Source organism: Hypanus sabinus, chromosome 12 (assembly GCF_030144855.1).
Source record: "Hypanus sabinus isolate sHypSab1 chromosome 12, sHypSab1.hap1, whole genome shotgun sequence".
Classification (NCBI taxonomy): Eukaryota; Metazoa; Chordata; class Chondrichthyes; order Myliobatiformes; family Dasyatidae; genus Hypanus; species Hypanus sabinus.
In genome coordinates, this window is record NC_082717.1 from 96,065,773 (window position 1) to 96,084,969 (window position 19,197).

The 19,197-nt window shown below is 39.7% G+C and overlaps 1 protein-coding gene across 1 annotated transcript in view; it reads right to left on the bottom strand.

Moving 5' to 3' along the window:
• Nucleotides 1–6,304: 6,304 nt before the first annotated feature.
• c12h1orf198 (chromosome 12 C1orf198 homolog) overlaps nt 6,305–19,197 on the bottom strand; it is a 29,085-nt gene continuing 16,192 nt past the window's right edge. The window contains exon 4 of the mRNA XM_059986500.1: nt 6,305–8,596. Coding sequence (XP_059842483.1) covers nt 8,540–8,596 — 57 coding nt within the window. The 3' untranslated portion in view covers nt 6,305–8,539. The remainder of the gene's footprint in view (nt 8,597–19,197) is intronic.

Sequence of the window (19,197 nt, forward strand, 5' to 3'; positions counted from 1 at the left end):
CTCAGATCAAGTTCTCAGTATTCTCAAGAGGGAGGGTGAGCTGCCAGATGTCATGGTCCATGTAGGGACCAATGAAGTGGGTAGGAGGTCCTGAAAAGTGAATTTAGGGAGCTAGGTGCCAAGTTAAAGGACAGAACCCCCAGGATAGCAATCTCAGGATTACAACCAGTGCCACATGCAGGTGGGTTTAGAAATATTAAGATAGTACAGATCAACACGTGGCTAAAGACATGGTGCAGGAGGGAGGGCTTCAGATTTATAGATAATTGGGCAGTTTTCCAGGGAAGGTGGGACCTGTTCCAGCGGGATGGTTTACATCTGAACTGGAGGGGGACAAATATTCTTGCAGGTAGGATTGCTACAGAGGCTCCAGTGGATTTAAACTAGATACAAAGGGGGAGGGGAACCAGAGTGTAGGAACAGATGTATGGGAGAAGGAAGAAAAAGACGACAGTAAAGTTCTTAGTACTGTTAAGAGATAAACAGAGGAAGAGGTGGAGAATTTCTTAAGTGCATTTATTTTAATGCTAGGAGCATTGTAAGAAAGGTGGGTGAGCTTAGAGCATGGATTGATACCTGGAAATATGTTGTAGCTATTACATGGAAACATAGTTGCAGGAGGGGTGTGATTGGCAACTAAATATTCCTGGATTTCATTGCTTCAGGTGCTATAGAATCGGAGGGACAAGAGGGGGAGGTGTTGTGTTGCTTGTCAGAGAAAATATTACAGCGGTGCTCTGGCAGGATAAATTACAGAGCTCATCTAGGGAGACTATTTGGGTGGAATTGAGGAATGTGAAAGGTGTAGTAACACTTACAGGGGTGTATTATAGACCACCTAATGGGGAGTGAGAAATGGAGGAGCAAATTTGCAAGGAGATAACAGATATTTGTAGTAAGCACAGGGTTGTGATTGTGGGAGATTTTAATTTTCCCACATAGACTGGGAAGCCCATACTGTAAAAGGGATGGATGGTTTGGAGTTTGTAAAATGTGTACAGGATACCTTTTTGCAGCAATACAGAGGTACCAACTAGAGAAGGGGCAGTGTTGGATCTCCTGTCAGGGAATGAATTAGGTCAGGTGACGGAGCTATGTGTTGGGGAGCACTTCGGGTCCAGTGATCACAATGCCATTAGTTTCAATATAATTATGGAGGAGGATCGGACTGGACCCAGGGTTGAGATTTTTGATTGGAGAAAGGCTAACTTTGAGGCGATGCAAAAGGATTTAGGAGTGGATTGGGACAATTTGTTTTATGGGAAGGATGTAATAGAGAAATATCCTATTTCTCTATTAAAGGTCATTTAAAGGTGAAATTTTGAGGGTACAGGATCTTTACGTTCCTGTTAGGTTGAAAGGAAAGGTTAAAAGTTTGAGAGAGCCATAGTTTTCAAGGGATATTGGAAACTTGGTTAGGAAAAGGAGAGATAGCTACAATAAATATAGGCAGCATGGAGTAAATGAGGTGCTCGAGGAATATAAAGAATGTAAGAAGAATCTCTTAAGAAATAAATTAGAAAAGCTAAATAATACGAGGTTGCTTTGGCAAGTAAGGTGAAAATAAATCCAAAGGGTTTCTACAGTTATATTAATAGCAAAAGGATAGTGACGGATAAAATTGGTCCCTTAGAGAATCAGAGTGGTCAGCTATGTGTGGAGCCGAAAGAGATGGGGGAGATTTTGAACAATTTCTTTTCTTCGGTATTCACTAAGGAGGATATTGAATTATGTAAAGTAAGGGAAACAAGTAGGAAAGTTATGAAAACTATGATGATTAAAGAGGAGGAAGCATTGGCGCTTTTAAGGAATATAAAAGTGGATAAATCTCTGGGTCCTGACCTAGGACCTTGAGGGAGTTTAGTGTAGAAATAGCAGGGGCTCTGACAGAAATATTTCAAATGTCATTAGAAATGGAGATGGTGCCGGAGGATTGGCGTATTGCTCATGTAGTTCCATGTTTAAAAAGGGTTCTAAAAGTAAACCTAGCAATTATAGGACTGTCAGTTTGACGTCAGTGGTGGGTGAATTAATGGAAAGTATTCCTAGAGATGGTATATATAATTATCTGGATATACAGGGTCTGATTGGGAATAGTCAGCATGGATTTGTGCGTGGAAGGTCATGTTTGACAAATTTTATGGAATTTTTTGAAGAGGTTATGAGGAAAGTTGATGAGGGTAAAGCAGTGGATGTTGTCTATATGGACTTCAGTAAGGCCTTTGACAAGGTTCCACAAGGAAGGTTAGTTAGGAAGGTTCAATCGTTAGGTAGTAATACTGAAGTAGTAAAATGGATTCAACAGTGGCTGGATGGGAGATGCCAGAGAATAGTGGTGGATAACTGTTTGTCAGTTGGAGGCCGGTGACTAGTGGTGTGCCTCAGAGATATGTACTGGGTCCAATGTTGTTTGTCATATACATTAATGATCTAGATGATGGGGTGGTAAATTGGATTAGTAAGAATGCAGAAGATACTAAAGTAGCTGGTGTTGTGCATAATCAAGCAGGTTTTCAAAGTTTGCAGAGAGATTTAGGCCAGTTAGGAGAGCAGACTGAAAGATGGCAGATGGAGTTTAATGCTGATAAGTGTGAGGTGCTACATTTTGGTAGTAATAATCCAAATAGGACATACATGGTTAATGGTAGGGCATTGAAGAATGCAGAACAGAGTGATCTATAAATAATGGTGCATAGTTCCCTGAAGGTGGAATCTCATGTGAATAGGGTGGTGAAGAAAGCTTTTGGTATGTTGGCTTGTATAAATCAGAGCATTGAGTATAGGATTTGGGATGCAATGTTAAAATTATACAATGCATTGGCAAGGCCGAATTTGGAGTATTATGTACAGTTCTGGTCACCGAATTATGGGAAAGATGTCAACAAAATAGAGTACAGAGAAGATTTACTAGAATGTACCTGGGTTTCAGTACCTAAGTTACAGGGAAAGGTTGAACAAGTTAGGTCTTTATTCTTTGGAGCGTAGAAGGTTGAGGGGGGACTTGATAGAAGTATTTAAAATTATGAGGAGGATAGATAGAGTTGACGTCGATAGGCTTTTTCCATTGAGAGTAGGGGAGATTCAAACAAGAGGAGATGAGTTGAGAGTTGGGGGCAACAGTTTAAGGGTAACATGAGGGGGAATTTCTTTACTCAGAGAGTGGTAGCTGTGTGGAACGAGCTTCCAGTAGAAGTGGTAGAGGCAGGTTTGGTATTGTCATTTAAAGTAAAATTGGATAGGTATATGGACAGGAAAGGAATGGAGGGTTATGGGCTGAGTGCAGGTCAGTGGGACTACGTGAGAGTAAGCATTTGGCACGGACTATAAGGGCCGAGATGGCCTGTTTCTGTACTGTAATTGTTATATGGTTATATGATAGAGCTGGCCTAAGGCATTAACATAGTTTTCTACATAAATATGCTACATAACTAATATATTGCTATAATTGCAGAATATTTTAAATTATGAGCTTGTCATTATATATTACATAACAAGTGTTAAAAATGAGGATGCAGATAATTGAATCAGTAGCCAAAAAAATAGCTAGAGGAAGAGATTGATCTTTGCAACACTAATGGGGATGGGAGAAGTACCAGAGGATTGGATGGTTGTAAACGTTGTTCCCTTGTTCAAGTGTTACAGATTCAACAACAATAAATATATAAGTGAGGCAGGGGTTTTTATAACAAATAACACGTTTATTAAACACTGAAAAACAAACCCCCAAAAGTAAACAAATCACTAACGTAACCGGAAATCAGCTGCTGTGCGGCAGCTTAAACAGTTAAAGCGATGTTGCAAAAACAGTTCTTCAAAGTAGTATTGCAAAAGTTCAAAATGCTTACAGTCCATTTAAGGGAGAGAATTTTTAAGGCGATTTAAATTCTCTTTCACATCGTGTTGTTGCAGTTCCCAGTTGAACCACACTTTTCCCACGAAGAATTTACAGAGATAGAAAATGAAACAGCTTAAAGGCACTGACCTTTCCTTTACAAAACTGTTCCCAATCCTTTCTGCTATTCACAGGGATTAACACGGGCACAGTCAACAAATTCCTTCCGAATGAGGATCAAACAAGGTCGAACCTGTTTCACCGTCGAAATCAATTCTCCTCGATCTTTTAACTCCCGAACTCCGATCTTCACTCTCCACTAATTCTCAACTAGCAGTATTATAAAGAAACTGCTGGCAATGACCTTTTAAACTTTAGGCATTAAATAAAACTCCATCTTTCAACCACACTGCGTCATGATATTAAATCACGCAGTGGCATCAAGTCAACAGGGCAAATCCAGCCACGAACTGCCCCACCTCACAGGGAGGGGTCCTCCTTTTATACCCTGTAAAAAAAAACTGTCACATGACCTCTACTGGTGGGAAAATGACATCACTCCACCATCACAAGACCATTACCTCAAGTCCAGTATAGCTTCAACACCCGTCACGTGACAAGTACACCACTGTCATGTGTCACGCTTTCGTAACACAAGAAAGTGAGTAGAGATAAGCCAGGAAATTATAAACCAGTGAGTCTTACTTAGGTGGTGGGCAAGTTGTTGGAGAAGATCCTGAGAGGCAGGATTTATGAGCATTTGCAGAGACATAATCTGATTAGGGATAGTCAACGTGGCTTTGTCAAAGGCAGGTCGAGTCTTACGAGCCTGATTGAATTCTTTGAGAATGTAACAAAACACTGATGAAGGTAGAGCAGTGGATGTAGTATATATGGATTTCAGTAAGGTACTTGATAAGGTTCTCTGTGCAAGGCTCATTCAGAAAGTAAGGAGGCATGGGATGCAAAGAAACCTTGCTTTGTGGATCCAGAACTGGCTTGCCTACAGAAGGCAGGTTTGTATTCTGCATGGAGGACAGTGACCAGTGGTGTTCTGCAGGGATCTGTTCTGGGACACCTCTTTGTGATTTTTATAAATGAGGAAGTAGAAGAGTGGATTAGTAAATTTGCTGATGACTAAAAGGTTGGGGGTGTTGTGGATAGTCTGGAGGGTTGTCAGAGGTTACAGCAGGACATCAATAGGATGCAGAACTGGGCTGAGACGTGGCAGATCGAGTTCAACCCAGGTAAGTGGTTTATTTTGTATGTCAAATTTGAACACAGAATATTAATGGCAAGACTCTTAGCAGTGTGGAGGATCAGAGAGATCTTGGGGTCCATGTCCATAGGACACTCAAAGTTACTGCGCAGGTTGACAGTGTTGTTGAGAAGGCGTATGTTGTGTTGGCCTTCCATCAACCATGAGATTGAGTTCACAAGCTGAGAGGTAATGTTACAGCTATATAAGATCTTGTTCAGACCCCACTTGGGAGTACTGTGTTCAATTCTGGTCACCTCACTACAGGAAGGATGTAGATATTATAGAGAGTGCAGAGAATGTTGCCTGTATTGGGGAGTATCCCTTACAAGAATAGGTTGAGTGAACTTCTTTTTTTCTTGGAACGACAGAGGATAAGAGATGACCTGATAGAGGTGTACAAGATGATGAGAGGCAGGCCTTGATCGTGTGGATAGCCAGAGACTTTTTCCCAGGGTTGAAACAGCTAATATGAGAGGGCATAGTTTTAAGGTGCTTGGAAGTAGGTACAAGGGAGATGTCAGAGGCAAGTTGTTGTTTTGTGTTATTGTTGTTGTGCTTTTTTTTGACACAGTGAGTGGTGGGTGCATGGAATGCACTGCCAGCAATGGTGGTGGAGGCCGATACAATAGGGTCTTAAGAGACTAGAGAATGCAGGAGGGAAATTCTAGGCAGTTTCTAGAGTAAGTTACATGATTGGCACAACATTGTGGGCCAAAGGGCCTGTAATATGCTATAAATTTCTGTGCTCTATGTTCTTTTAAACAGTATCTGTGGTTGGGGGAAATGGGTGGAGATGGGAAGAATTGTTTCTGGTTGCAACCCCAAATGAAGACAGCCAGTATTGGGGGTGGGGGGGATGAAATTAGCACCAGTAGGTAAAAGTGGACCAGGTGAAGAGGGGTGAAGAATTATGGGTTGGTGGATTTTAAAGACAGGCAGCTGAGAGATAGATGGAAGCAGACACAGAAAAAGGGCAGATGAAGGGGGGGGGGGTGTGTGGGTGTGTGTGTGTGTGTGTGTGTGTGTGTGTGTGTGTGTGTGTGTGTGTGTGTGTGTGTGTGTGCGTGCGTGCGTGTGCGCGCGCGCGTGCCAAGCAGGTCCTTACCTTAGAAATTATCTAGGGTTATCCATAGCCCTCTATTTTTCTAAGCTCATGTTACTGAACAAAGTGTTGTAATTTCTGGTGTAATATTGAAAGCACTTCAGCAAACTGAGGATTTTACTCTTTTATTATTACACAGTTTTGTGAATATAGTGTTTTTAACAGAAGCAGTTCTTCTTTACTTAGTGTTTTAATGAAAAGCTGCAAAAAGTTAATCAAGCATAACTGTTGATTTTTTTATAAAAATGTGCAACAACTTAAGAATAATGAGTTTTGCTATTAAATTCTGTTACTTTAAAAATCAAATATACTATTCAAACTACACTTTGACCAAGCAGCCGTATTCTCATACAATTGCTATTAGATGAATGAGTCCAAGGTGGAAGTTTACACTTTCCTTTTGCATACCAAGAAACAATACCTAATTTACTGAGAAGTTCCTGTTTCATACCTTACTTCAAAAAATAATGTAAAGTGATAAGGTGGTAGTAAAGTACTTCCAGTAGGAATGGGACCTTTTGTTCACAAAAATTTTAAATCATCAAACGAAATACAAATATTCCTCATACAGTGATTGTTTCACTAATCATTTCATTGGACTTTTTAAAACATCAAAATCCATCGTGCCAAAACTAATAGAGAAAGAGTATTGTAGTAAATACAAGAACAAGACACGTCTGTTGGAATGATACAGATTTCACCAATTTAGAAAGGGATAGCTGCTCCTTAGGATATAACTGCAGTTAGCTTTGACCTTAAGACAGAATGGACATGGCGAGGAAAAGTCTATAGTGGGAGTCAAAGTCTAAGTCAAAGCGCAAAGCCTAAGAACAGAAGGTTGCCCCTTTTAAACAGAGACGAGGAAAAATTTCTTCAGCCAGAGGGAGGTGAATCAGTGGTATTCATTCAATGCCATAGGCAGCTGTGGAGGCCGTCAGTTTGGATTTATTTAGAACCAAAGTTGCCTTTAAACTGTGGGCGTCTACACATCTTTTGCTACTAGTGCACTAAGGAATTTAAACAGCACAAGTGGAGGATGTCACCCTCCATCTCATTGGCATGTTAAGTATATTTCACGATTGTACACAATCACATATCCTTATCCGGTTTCTGAGGCAGGCGTTGTCGACAACGTGGAGTTTGCGATTATTTGTCTGCAGATTTTAGAACTGGCTTATTTATACTGTTATTACTGAAGAAACTATTCATCCACTACGTCAAATTCCAAAGAAGCAAACAAAGGGAGTGATGTGCAAAAGAACTGCCAATTCATTTAAAAATGGCTACATTAAGAGCTCATGAATGTGCAACTACTGAGCAAAAGACTGCACAGCACAAAAGTTTTGCACACAATGGTCATTACAAATTAGAGGGAACATTGTTTAGAACATGGGTTGAAAGACCCATCATTAGTAAGGGTGTTAAAGATTATAGGGAGAAGACAGGAGAATGGGGTTAAGAGGGATAATAAATCAGCCATGATGGAATGGTGTAGCAGACTTTATGGGCCAACTGCTCTATGTCTTAATACTTGGTCACATAAGAGACTGCAGATGCTAGAAAATGACTGCAGGATGAACACACTGAGTAGGCTGCAACTATGAAGGGATTGGACATTCAAAGTTTGTCAGTCCAGACAGAGGGTCTCCAAACATTGATCATCCATTTCCTCCAGTAATTTGTTTTATAATCATTACCTGTCTGTGCTGTAAATACTCATTTACTTTTATCCCCGGTTGAGCCAAACATTTTTGTTTCTTAAAGTTAAAGTTTCCTTTGGGAACACAGGCAATCACCTGAACAGGCAGCCACATACACAATGTCATTTGCAAGGAAAGGCAGAACGTTCACTGCAGATTTGTCACAAATATACACTCAGTGGCCACTTACTGGGTACAGGAGTACAACACAGTATATCTTCTAGCCCATCCACTGCATTCAGAGACGCTCACCTTCCTGTCTACTTGAACCATTAGGTTACATAACAACCTATTTAAACCATCTAAACCCCATTCATGTGGGTGATAATTCAGCCCAGTGTGTCTGTCTTCCACTTTTTTAAAAACCTTTCCCTGTGGCTAGTTTTAGCATCTAGAAGTAGAAGGTATAGCTTTAGTAAACAAGCTACTGAAAGGCTCAAAACAGGAGACAGATGCATAGCTCATTCAATATCCATATACCTATAAGAAGGATCTTTCCTCTTTACAGAAAGTAACTCATTTCATACATAGTGGTAAGTGTAATTATACATAAATATGCAGTGTTAACTTAAGTGACTAACTGGAGTATGTGAACCAAGCTTATCGTTGGGAGTTTTTTTTAAGCTGTTAAGGCAACAGGAAAATTACCAGTTGTCCAGGAAGTCAAACCCTGTCTTTCGAATGGAACTGTTCATATTAACCTGTAGAAAGAGAATACAAACATTTGTTCTAGTACCTGTGACATTATTTAGTCATATTTATTCCACAGCCAAGTTATCAATTTCATGCACTAGAATGTGTCAGATGAAAATCCTGCCATCAGAATAGAGCACAGGAACAAGCCCTTCGGTCCACAATGGTTTAGTCATCAGGTTTATTATCTCCAATCTATGTCATAAAATATGTTAACTTTACGGCAGCAGTACAATGCAATACATAATAAAGAAAAAAACTGAATAGTTAAATAAGTAGTCAAAAAATAGAAATACGTAGTGAGGTGGTATTCATGGGTTCAATGTCCATTTAGAAATCGGATAGCGCAGAAGGGAAGAAGCTGACCCTGAATTGTTGTACCTCCTTCCTGATGGGATCAATGAAAAGGGGGCATGTCCTCGGTTGTGGGAGTCCCTAATGTGGTGAACTGATTAAACTAGTAATTAAATGCCTAAAGTAAACGATCCCCTTCTGTCTATATTCATATTCCTCCACTCTCACCCTTACCTATAAGAATCAGATTAAAATCACTGGTAAATGTCATAAAACCTGCTGTTTTACAGCAGCAGTACAATGCATAGTAATAAAACTATAAATTACAATAAGTATATATAAAAATAAGTAAATAGCACAAAAGGAAAAAAAAACACTAAGTGTTCATTGATTCATTGCCCATTCACAAATCTGATAGTGGAGGGGAATAAGAGCAAAGAAGATCCGAGCCTGTTAAAGGCTTCTATCTTAATTTCCTCCACAACCACCCCTGTCAGTGTATACCACATACCCCACCCCTGTTTAGAAACAAAAAAAAAGCTTCCATATCTCCTTTGAATTTGGGAGATATTAATCTTCCTAATATTCATTGACATCTCCTTAGTGCAAGGGGTTTAGATGAGGTGGAGTTTGTTAGGTGTGTTCAGGAAAGTTTCCTGATGCAATATGTAGATAAGCCTACAAGAGGAGAGGCTGTACTTGATCTGGTATTGGGAAATGAACCTGGTCAGGTGTCAGATCTCTTAGTGGGAGATCATTTTGGAGGTTGTGATCACATCTCTATCTCCTTTACCATGGAGAGGGATAAGAGCAGACAATTTGAGCAAACACTTAATTGGGGTAGGGGGAAATAAATTTGGGACTTGGGAGCATAAATTGGGAGCAGATGTTCATAGTAGAAGTGTGTCAAATGTTTAGGGAACATTTGCACTGAGTTCTGCATAGGCATGTTCCATTAAGGCAGTGAAAATATGGTAGAGTTAAAGAATGGATGTAGAAAATCTAGTTAAGAAGCAAAGTTTATGAAAGGTTCAAATAAAAAAGTAACTGTTAGAGCTCCAGAAAATTACAAGGTTGCCAGGAAGGTGCTTAAGAATGGAATTAGGAGAGTCAGAAGGGGCCATGAGAAGACCTTGGTGAGCAGGATTAAGAAAAAACCCAAGGCATTCTACAAGTATGTGAAGAGCAAGAGGATGAGCCGTGTGAGAATAGGACCAATCAGGTGCAATAATGGAAACTTGTGCATGGAGCTGGAGGAGGTAGCTGAGGTATTTAATTAACACTTTGCTTCAGTATTCACCAGTGCAAAGGACCTTGGCAATTGTGGGGGTGACTTAGAGGACTGAAACACTTTAGTGCATAGACTTTAAGAAAAGAGATGTGTTGCAGCTTTTGAAAAGCATTAAGTTAGATAAGTCACTGGGAACAGATGAGATATACCCCAGGCTACTGTGAAGATTGCTGAGCCTCTTGTGATGATCTTTGCATCATCAATAGGGATGGGAGAAGTATCAGAGGATTAGAGGGTTGCAAATGTTGTTCCCTTATTCAAGAAAGGGAGTAGAGATAACCCAGGAAATTTTAGGCCAGTGAGTCTAACTTTAGTGGTGGGCAAATTGTTGAAGATCCTGAGAGGCAGGATTTATGAGCATTTGGAGAGATATAATCTGATTAGGGATCCTCAGCATGGCTTTGTCAAGGGGAGGTTGGGCCTTACAAACCAGATTGAAAGGATAAAATGGAATGTGGGTCATTTAGATCAATATCCGTTCTTAATGTAGATTATAGATTATTTACCTCTATCGTGGCCAAATGATAAGAGTTTCGACCCATACTGATACACAAGACAGGTTTTATACAATGCCAAACACAAGACAATATACGAAGGACACTTCACATTATGGATCATATACAAAAAAATAAAATCGAAGCAATAGTGATAAGCATGGATGCTGAAAAGGCATTTGATTCAGTTAATTGGAATTTTCTTTAGAGTTTTAAATAGATTTGGTTTCCATGACACAATTATTAAAACTATACAGGCACTATATGAGAACACTACTGCTAGGATTAAAATCAATGGATATTTATCAAATAGTCTTACCCTAGAAAGGGGCACGAGACAGGGTTGTACATGGTCACCTCTACTCTTCGCATTTTATCTGGAACCATTAGCTCAATACATCAGACAGAATGAAGATATTGGGGGAATTACTTTCTTTTTCAAATCTTTTTATTATTATCCAAAATTAACAAGAGTACATTGAAGTTGTCTCAAGGGAAAAAAAACATTAAGTTTTAAAGATTGAAAAATTTTGGTGACACAAATAAAAAGAAAAACCCTTACTAAAGCAAAAAAAAGTGAGAAAAAAAACCCATTAGGTGTTCAACCCTGGAGTCATGCATCATACAAAAAGCTTCTAAAGATAAACATCAAGCCTCCAGCAAAAAGAAAAAAGAACCAAAATTTACAAAAAACAAAATGCTGTCTGGCCTGCTGAGTTCTGCAAGCATTTTCTGTTTTTATTTATTTCCAGCATCTGCAGATTCACTTGTGTAAACAAACTTTACAATTAGATCACGGAGGAAATCTATCAATTAACTCAAATGATAGTAACCAGCAAATGAACCCCATCTTTTCTCAAAATCAAACATAGGTTCAAAGGTTCAACTTGTAATTTTCTCTAAACTAAGACATAGCATAGGGTAATTACTATTAAAGGGACAGAGCATAAATTGGCCTGTTACGCGGATGACATTTTGATCTATCTAGGGCGGGGGTCGGCAACCCGTGGCTCCGGAGCCACATGTGGCTCTTTTACGTCTGTGCTGCGGCTCCCTGTTGCTTTGGGAAATAATTGGTTGTGGCGACCCTTTTCCTGGCACATCCGAACCGACTCACAATTAGATAGCCTACGGGGGTTTGCGAGCACAGAGCTTTGGAGCCTCTGCGCCATGGGGGGCAGGTTGAGGGAGGCTTAAAAGTGAGGCTGAAGATTTCGAATAAAGTTTTTTCCTTCGACTGCAGTTACCGACTCCGTGTCGTAATTTTAGCGCTGCGTGTAGCACACCGCTACATGGTCAGTATTTAATTAAAATGTATTTTATGTTAGTTTGTTAGTTTTTGAAATGTAAATCTAAATTTGAAGATTATGGTGATCTTGTACAATCTAAATAAGACATTGTGGCGACCCATTTCCTGACACATCCGAACCGGCTCACAATTAGCCAGCGTTCAGGCTAAGGGAGATAGCCTACGGGGGTTTGTGAGTACGTGTCTTTTGCAGCATCCGCGCCCATGGGGGGCGGGTTGAGGGAGGCTTAAAAGCAAGGCTGTTTAGTTCGAATAAAGCTATCTTTGACTGCAGTTTACTGACTGCTTGTAGCACACCGCTACAACGTGTTTTTATCGCTGGCTGTCCAGAGGGGAGGTGCTGAAACGCTTTGTCGCGTGTCTGGAAGAAGTGAAAACTTTCCTGGGCAGCAAAGGGCTCACCTTTCCTGAGCTGGAACAGCCAGAGTGGCTGGAAAAGCTACACTTCATGGTAGACATGACAGCGCACCTGAACACGCTGAACACAGCTCTTCAACGGGGTAAGGACGTACAGCCCTGCACATGTTGGAGGATGTTTTGGCATTCGAGCGCAAGCTGACGTTGCTTGCCAGAGATTTACAGAAAGGCACATTGTCTCACTTCCCCAATTTGACAGAGTTCAAACAAGGTCACGACATGATAAATTCGGAGTATTTACATTCTGCAATCATCGCAATGCAAACATCGTTTGTGAAACGCTTCTGTGAGTTCAGAGAGGAAAAAAACCTTCCCGGTCACTCCCCTAAGCATCGATCCATCCCTACTGAATACGACTGCATTGTCAACCTGACCAAGTATGATAAATATTTTAATTGCCTATTATTTTACGTATATTCATATGTTTTCATTGTTCAGTGAAATAGTCCTTTTATTTTTCAGGTTGACAGCTGGCTGACGTTATTTTTGGTTTGCTGCTGGCGGCAAATTTAAGTTTGGCGTTTTTCATAAATACAAGAAGGACTCAAATAGACATTGAGTATTTTACTTAAAAGTAACCTTCAACCCAACGTCTTTTTTTCGGAGGTCAAAATGTTTTTGTTGCATGCAGAAATGTAATTTCGTTTTCTCTGCAGGAGTTCATCAATTTCATAAATGCAACACATTATAGTTTGTTTATACATAGCATAAAGGCAAAACAAAACGTTGTATGCAGTGTTATTTCATTTTAAATGTCAAACGGGTTTTGCGGCTCCCAGTGTTTTCTTTTCTGTGGGAAACGGGTCCAAGTGGCTCTTTCAGTGGTAAAGGTTGCTGACCCCTGATCTAGGGCAACCAACATACTCTTTACCTAAATTGATGCAATCCTTTGAACAATATGGTCAATTATCAGGATACAAGGTCAACATAGATAAAACCCAATTACTTTCATGTTACTATTACCCACCAAGAGAAATTGAAAGTAGATATCCCTGGGCATGGCAAACAGCCTTTCAAATATTTAGGCATCATTACGCCAAAAAAATTGGCAAAATCATCAGAATGCAATTATCACCCTATATAAAAAAAATAAGGAAGATATGACAAAATGGAATCTAATTCCTTTTTTTAGTCTCAGTTCAAGGTTTGAATCTATTAAAAATGAATATATTGCCCAGATTATTGTGCGTCATTCAGACACTACCAATAGAGATTAATCAGAATCAATTCAATGAATGGAACAAAATGTTATCAAGATTTATTTGGCTATGTAAAAGGCCTAGAGTTCATCTCAAAACTTTGCAATCAGCCAAGGAAAAGGGGGATGGGGCCTACCTTCTCTTAGAGATTATTATTATTTTGCAGCACAGTTGAGAGCTGTGATAGTGGTGCAACCCATCATATGACGCTCAATGGAAAAATATTGAGGAAGGGATACTTCCCATACCCATACTGGCAATTTTGGCTAGTAACAACCTACAAAGGTACATAAATAATATTGATAGTCCATGGGTGAAATGGACTGTTAAAATATGGAAAACTATTATAAAAGAATATGAACTAGACTGAGATATTGCAATTCTTAAATAGTGTGCATATGACTTGAATTTTATGCTGAATAAACTGGATGCTAGATTTAAGGACTGGACAGCTAAAGGAATATATCTTTGCAATATAATGAAAGAAGGAAAACTGTTCAGTTTTGAAATGCTAAAAGAGAAACACTTATTAGATAAACAAGACTTTTACTGGTATTTACAGATGCGGCAGTATGTTAATAGGAGGATTAAAAATGTAACCAAGGCAAGTACATGTTTTATAGAGCTATTTAGAAAAGCATATAATTCAGATAATGGTAGTACAATCATTTCAAGCATGTGTAAGGGTTTGTCAAATCTTAAAATACATTCGACTTCATACATTAAAACAAAATGGGAGAAGGAAAGAGGGATAATTATATCTGAGGAAGAATGGACAATAATATGGAGGTATCAATGGAAGTGTACCAGTTCACAGAAATAGAGGGAGTTTGGTTGGAAGAACTTGGTAAGATATTTTATTACACCCTCTCAGAAATCCCATTATGATAGTAACCTCCCTGCTTGCTGGAGAAATTGTGGAAATCAAAATGCAAACCATTATATTTTCTGGGATTGCCCCCGTTATCAAAGACTATTGGATTGGGATACACAATGCCCTACAAGACATTCTTGAATTTGAAATACCTTTAGAAAGTTAGACCATATAGTTTGGGTATGTACCTCAAGAATGGTTGAAAAGAGATAAATATTTAATGAATAATATTTACTCAGAGAGTGGTTGGTGTGTGGAATGCACTGCCTGAGTCAGTGGTGGAGGCAGATACACTAGTGAAATTTAAGAGACTACTAGACAGGTATATGAAGGAATTTATGGTTGAGATTTATATGGGAGGCAGGGTTTAAGGGTTGGCACAACATTGTGGGCTGAAGGGCCTGTACTGTGCTGTATTGTTCTATGTTCTAATATACTGCTGATGTTGCTGGTAAATGGAGAAGATAACAGCGTCTGTTAATCATAAGTTGCAACAATTTGATTCATTCTGGGAAAAATGGTTCAACTATATAACACTTCATAGGCCTGATTTTATTCTCACAAATAAATGACTATGTTGTCAAAAAAAAAGATCTCTCCCTATTTTACATGCTTTCTCCTTTTGCTTCTTCTTACTTTCCTCTCTTTTCTATAAGTGTATACCTCAGATAAACATTATGTGGAGATTTGTGGCAAATATATATACACACACACACACATATGTATACATACACACACACACACAATATCTGAAATAGATCTTATGGAAATATTTGTTTGATGGAGATCCTGAAAGGTGAGTTTAAAGAGTTAGGTGCCAACTTAAAGGACAGGACCTCCAGGATAGCAAACTCAAGATTGCTACCAGTGCCAAGTGCAGGCAGGTTTAGAAATAGTAAGATCAACACGTGGCTGAAGACATGGTGCAAGAGGGAGGGCTTCAGATTTATAGATAATTGGGCAGTTTTCCAGGGAAGGTGGGATCTGTTCCGGCGGGACGGTTTACATCTGAACTGGAGGGGGACAAATATTCTTGCAGGTAGGTTTGCAAGAGAGGTTCCAGTGGACTTAAACTAGATACAAGAGGGAGAGGGGAACGAGAGTGTAGGAAAAGATGTATGGGAGAAGGAAGGAAAAGAAGATAGTAAAGTTGTTAGTGATAAACAGAGAGTAAGAGGTGGAGAATTTCTTAAATGTATTTATTTCAATGCTAGGAGCATTGTAAGAAAGGTGGATGAGCTTAGAGCATGGATTGATACCTCGAAATATGATGTTGTAGCTATTAATGAAACAGGAGGGGTGTGATTGGCAACTAAATATTCCTGGATTTCGTTAATTCAGGTGTGATTGAATCGTAGGAGCAAGAGGGGGAGGTGTTGCATTGCTTGTCAGAGAAAATATTACAGCACTGCTTTGGCAGGATAGATTAGAGGGCTCGTCTAGGGAGGCTATTTGGATGGAATTGAGGAATGGGAAAGGTGTAGTAACACTTATAGGGGTGTATTATAGACCATCTAATGGGAGAATTGTTGGAGTAAATTCGCAAGGAGATAGCAGATATTTGTAGTAAGCATAGGGTTGTGATTGTGGGAGATTTTAATTTTCCACACATGACTGGGAAGCCCATACTGTAAAAGGGCTGGATGGTTTGGAGTTTGTAAAATGTATGCAGGATAGTTTTTTGCAGCAATACATAGAGGAACCAACTAGAGAAGGGGCAGTGTTGGATCTCCTGTCAGGGAATGTGGTAGGTCAGGTGACGGAGCTATGTGTTGGGGAGCACTTCGGGTCCAGTGATCACAATGCCATTAGTTTCAATATAATTATGGAGAAGGATAGGACTGGACCCAGGGTTGAGATTTTTGATCGGAGAAAGGCTAACTTTGAGGAGATGCTAAAGGATTTAGGAGTGGACTGGGAAAATTTGTTCTACGGGAAGGATGTAATAGAGAAATGGAGGTCACTTAAAGGTGAAATTTTGAGGGTACAGAATCTTTATGTTCCTGTTAGGTTGAAAAGAAAGGTTAAAAGTTTGAAAGAGCCATGGTTTTCAAGAGATATTGGAAACTTGGTTCAGAAAGAGATATCTACAATAAATATAAGCAGCATGGAGTAAATGAGGTGCTTGAAATATAAAGAATATAAAAAGAATCTTAAGAAAGAAATTAGAAAAGCTAAAAGAAGATACAAGGTTGCTTTGGCAAGTAAGGTGAAAATAAATCCAAAGCGTTTCTACAGTTATATTATTAGCAAAAGGATAGTGAGGGATAAAGTTGGTCCCTTAGAGAATCAGAATGGACAGTTATGTGTGGAGCCAAAAGAGATGGGGGAGATTTTGAACAATTTCTTTTCAGTAAGGAGAAGGATATTGAATTGTGTATGGTAAGGGAAGCAAGTAAGGAAGCTATGGAAACTGTGATGATTAAAGAAGAAGTCCGGGCACTTGTAAGGAATATAAAAGAGGATAAGTCTCCAGGTCCTGACAGGATATTCCCTAGGACCTTGAGGGAAGTTAGTGTAGAAATAGCAGGAACTCTGACAGAAGTATTTCAAATGTCATTAGAAACGGGGATGGTGCCGGAGGACTGGCATATTGCTCATGTTGTTCCATTGTTTAAAAAGGGTTCTAAAGAGTAAACCTAGCAATTATAGGCCTGTAAGTTTGATGTCAGTGATGGGTAAATTAATGGAAAGTATTCTTAAAGATAGTATATATAATTATCTGGATAGACAGGGTCTGATTAGGAACAGTCAACATGGATTTGTGCGTGGAAGGTCATGTTTGATAGATCTTATTAATTTTTTTAACAGGTTACGAGGAAGGTTGATGAGGGTAAAGCAGTGGATGTTGTCTATATGGACTTCAGTAAGGCTTTTGACGAGGTTCCACATGGAAGGTTAGTTAGGAAGGTTCAATTGTTAGGTATTAATACTGAAGTAGTAAAATGGATTCAACAGTGGCTGGATGGGAGATGCCAGAGAGTAGTGGTGGATAACTGTTCGTCAGGTTGGAGGCTGATGACTAATGGTCTGCCTCAGGGATCTGTATTGGGGCCAATGTTGTTTGTCACATACATTAATGATCTGGATGATGGGTAGGGGTTAAACTGGATTAGAAAGTATGCAGATGATACTAAGATAGGTGGCATTGTGGATAATGATGTAGGTTTTCAAAGCTTGCAGAGAGACTTAGGCCAGTTAGAAGAGCAGACTGAAAGATGGCAGATGGAGTTTAATGCTGCTAAGTGTGAGGTGCTACATTTTGGTAGGACTAATCAAAATAGGACATACATGGTAAATGGTGCGGCATTGAAGAATGAACAGAGTGATCTAGGAATAATTCCCTGAAGGTGGAATCTCATGTGGATAGGGTGGTAAAGATAGCTTTTGGTATGCTGGCCTTTATAAACCAGAGCATTGAGTACAGGAGTTGGGATGTAATGTTAACATTGTACAAGGCATTGGTGAGGCCAAATTTGGAGTACTGTATACAGTTCTGGTCACTGAATTATACGAAAGATGTCAACAAAATAGAGAAAGTACAGAGAAGATTTACTAGGATGTTACCTGGGTTTTAGCACCTAAGTTACAGAGAAAGGTTGAACAAGTTAGGTCTTTATTCTTTGGAGCATAGAAGGTTGAGGGGGGACTTGATAGAGGTATTTAAAATTATGAGAGGGATAGATAGAGTTGACTTGGATAGGCTTTTTCCATTGAGAGTAGGGGAGATTCAAACAAGAGGACATGAGTTCAGAGTTAGGGGGCAATAGTTTAGGGGTAACACGAGGGGGAACTTCTTTCCTCAGAGAGTGGTACAAGCTTCCAGTAGAAGTGGTAGAGGCAGGTTCGATATTGTCATTTAAAGTAAAATTTGATAGGTATATGGACAGGAAAAGAATGGAGAGTTATGGGCTGAGTGCAGGTCAATGGAACTAGGTGAGAGTAAGTATTCGGCATGGACTAGAAGGGCCGAGGTGGCCTGTTTCCATGCTGTAATTGTTAAATGGTTATATGATGAACTTCCATAAAAAATAAATTACAAAAAAAAAGGACTGAATTCTTTCAGGATGTAACAAAACAAATTGAAGGTAGAGTAGTGCATGTAGTGTATATGGATTTCAGTAAGAAATCTGATAAGGTTCCCCATGCAAGGCTCATTCAGAAAGTAAGGAGGCATGAGATCCAAGGGGACACTGCTCTGTGGATCCAGAACTGGCTTGCCCACAGAAGTCAAAGGGTACTTGTAGAGGGTTCATATTCTGCATGGGGGTTGGTGACCAGTGGGCCTCAGGGATCTGTTCTAGGACCTCCTCTTTGTGATTGTTTTTCATAAGTTACCTGGATAAGGAAGTAGAAAGGTGAATTAGTAAATTTGCTAATGACACAAAGGTTGGTGGCATTGTGGATAGTCAAGGGTTGTCAGAGGTTACAGCGGGGCATCAATAGGGTGCAGGGATGGGCTGAGAAGAGGCAGGTGGAATTCAACCCAGATAAGTGTGAAGTGGTTAATTTCAGTAGGTCATATTTGAAGACAGAATATAAATGGTAAGACTCTTGGCAGTGTGGAGGATCTGACCGATCTTGCAGTCTGTGTCGAAAGGACACTCAAAGCTGCTACGCAGGTTGACAGTATTGTTAAGGCAGCGTATGATGTGATAGCCTTCGTCAACTGTGGGACTGAGTTCAAGAACCACGAGGTAATGTTACGACCTTGGTCAGACCCCAGTTGGG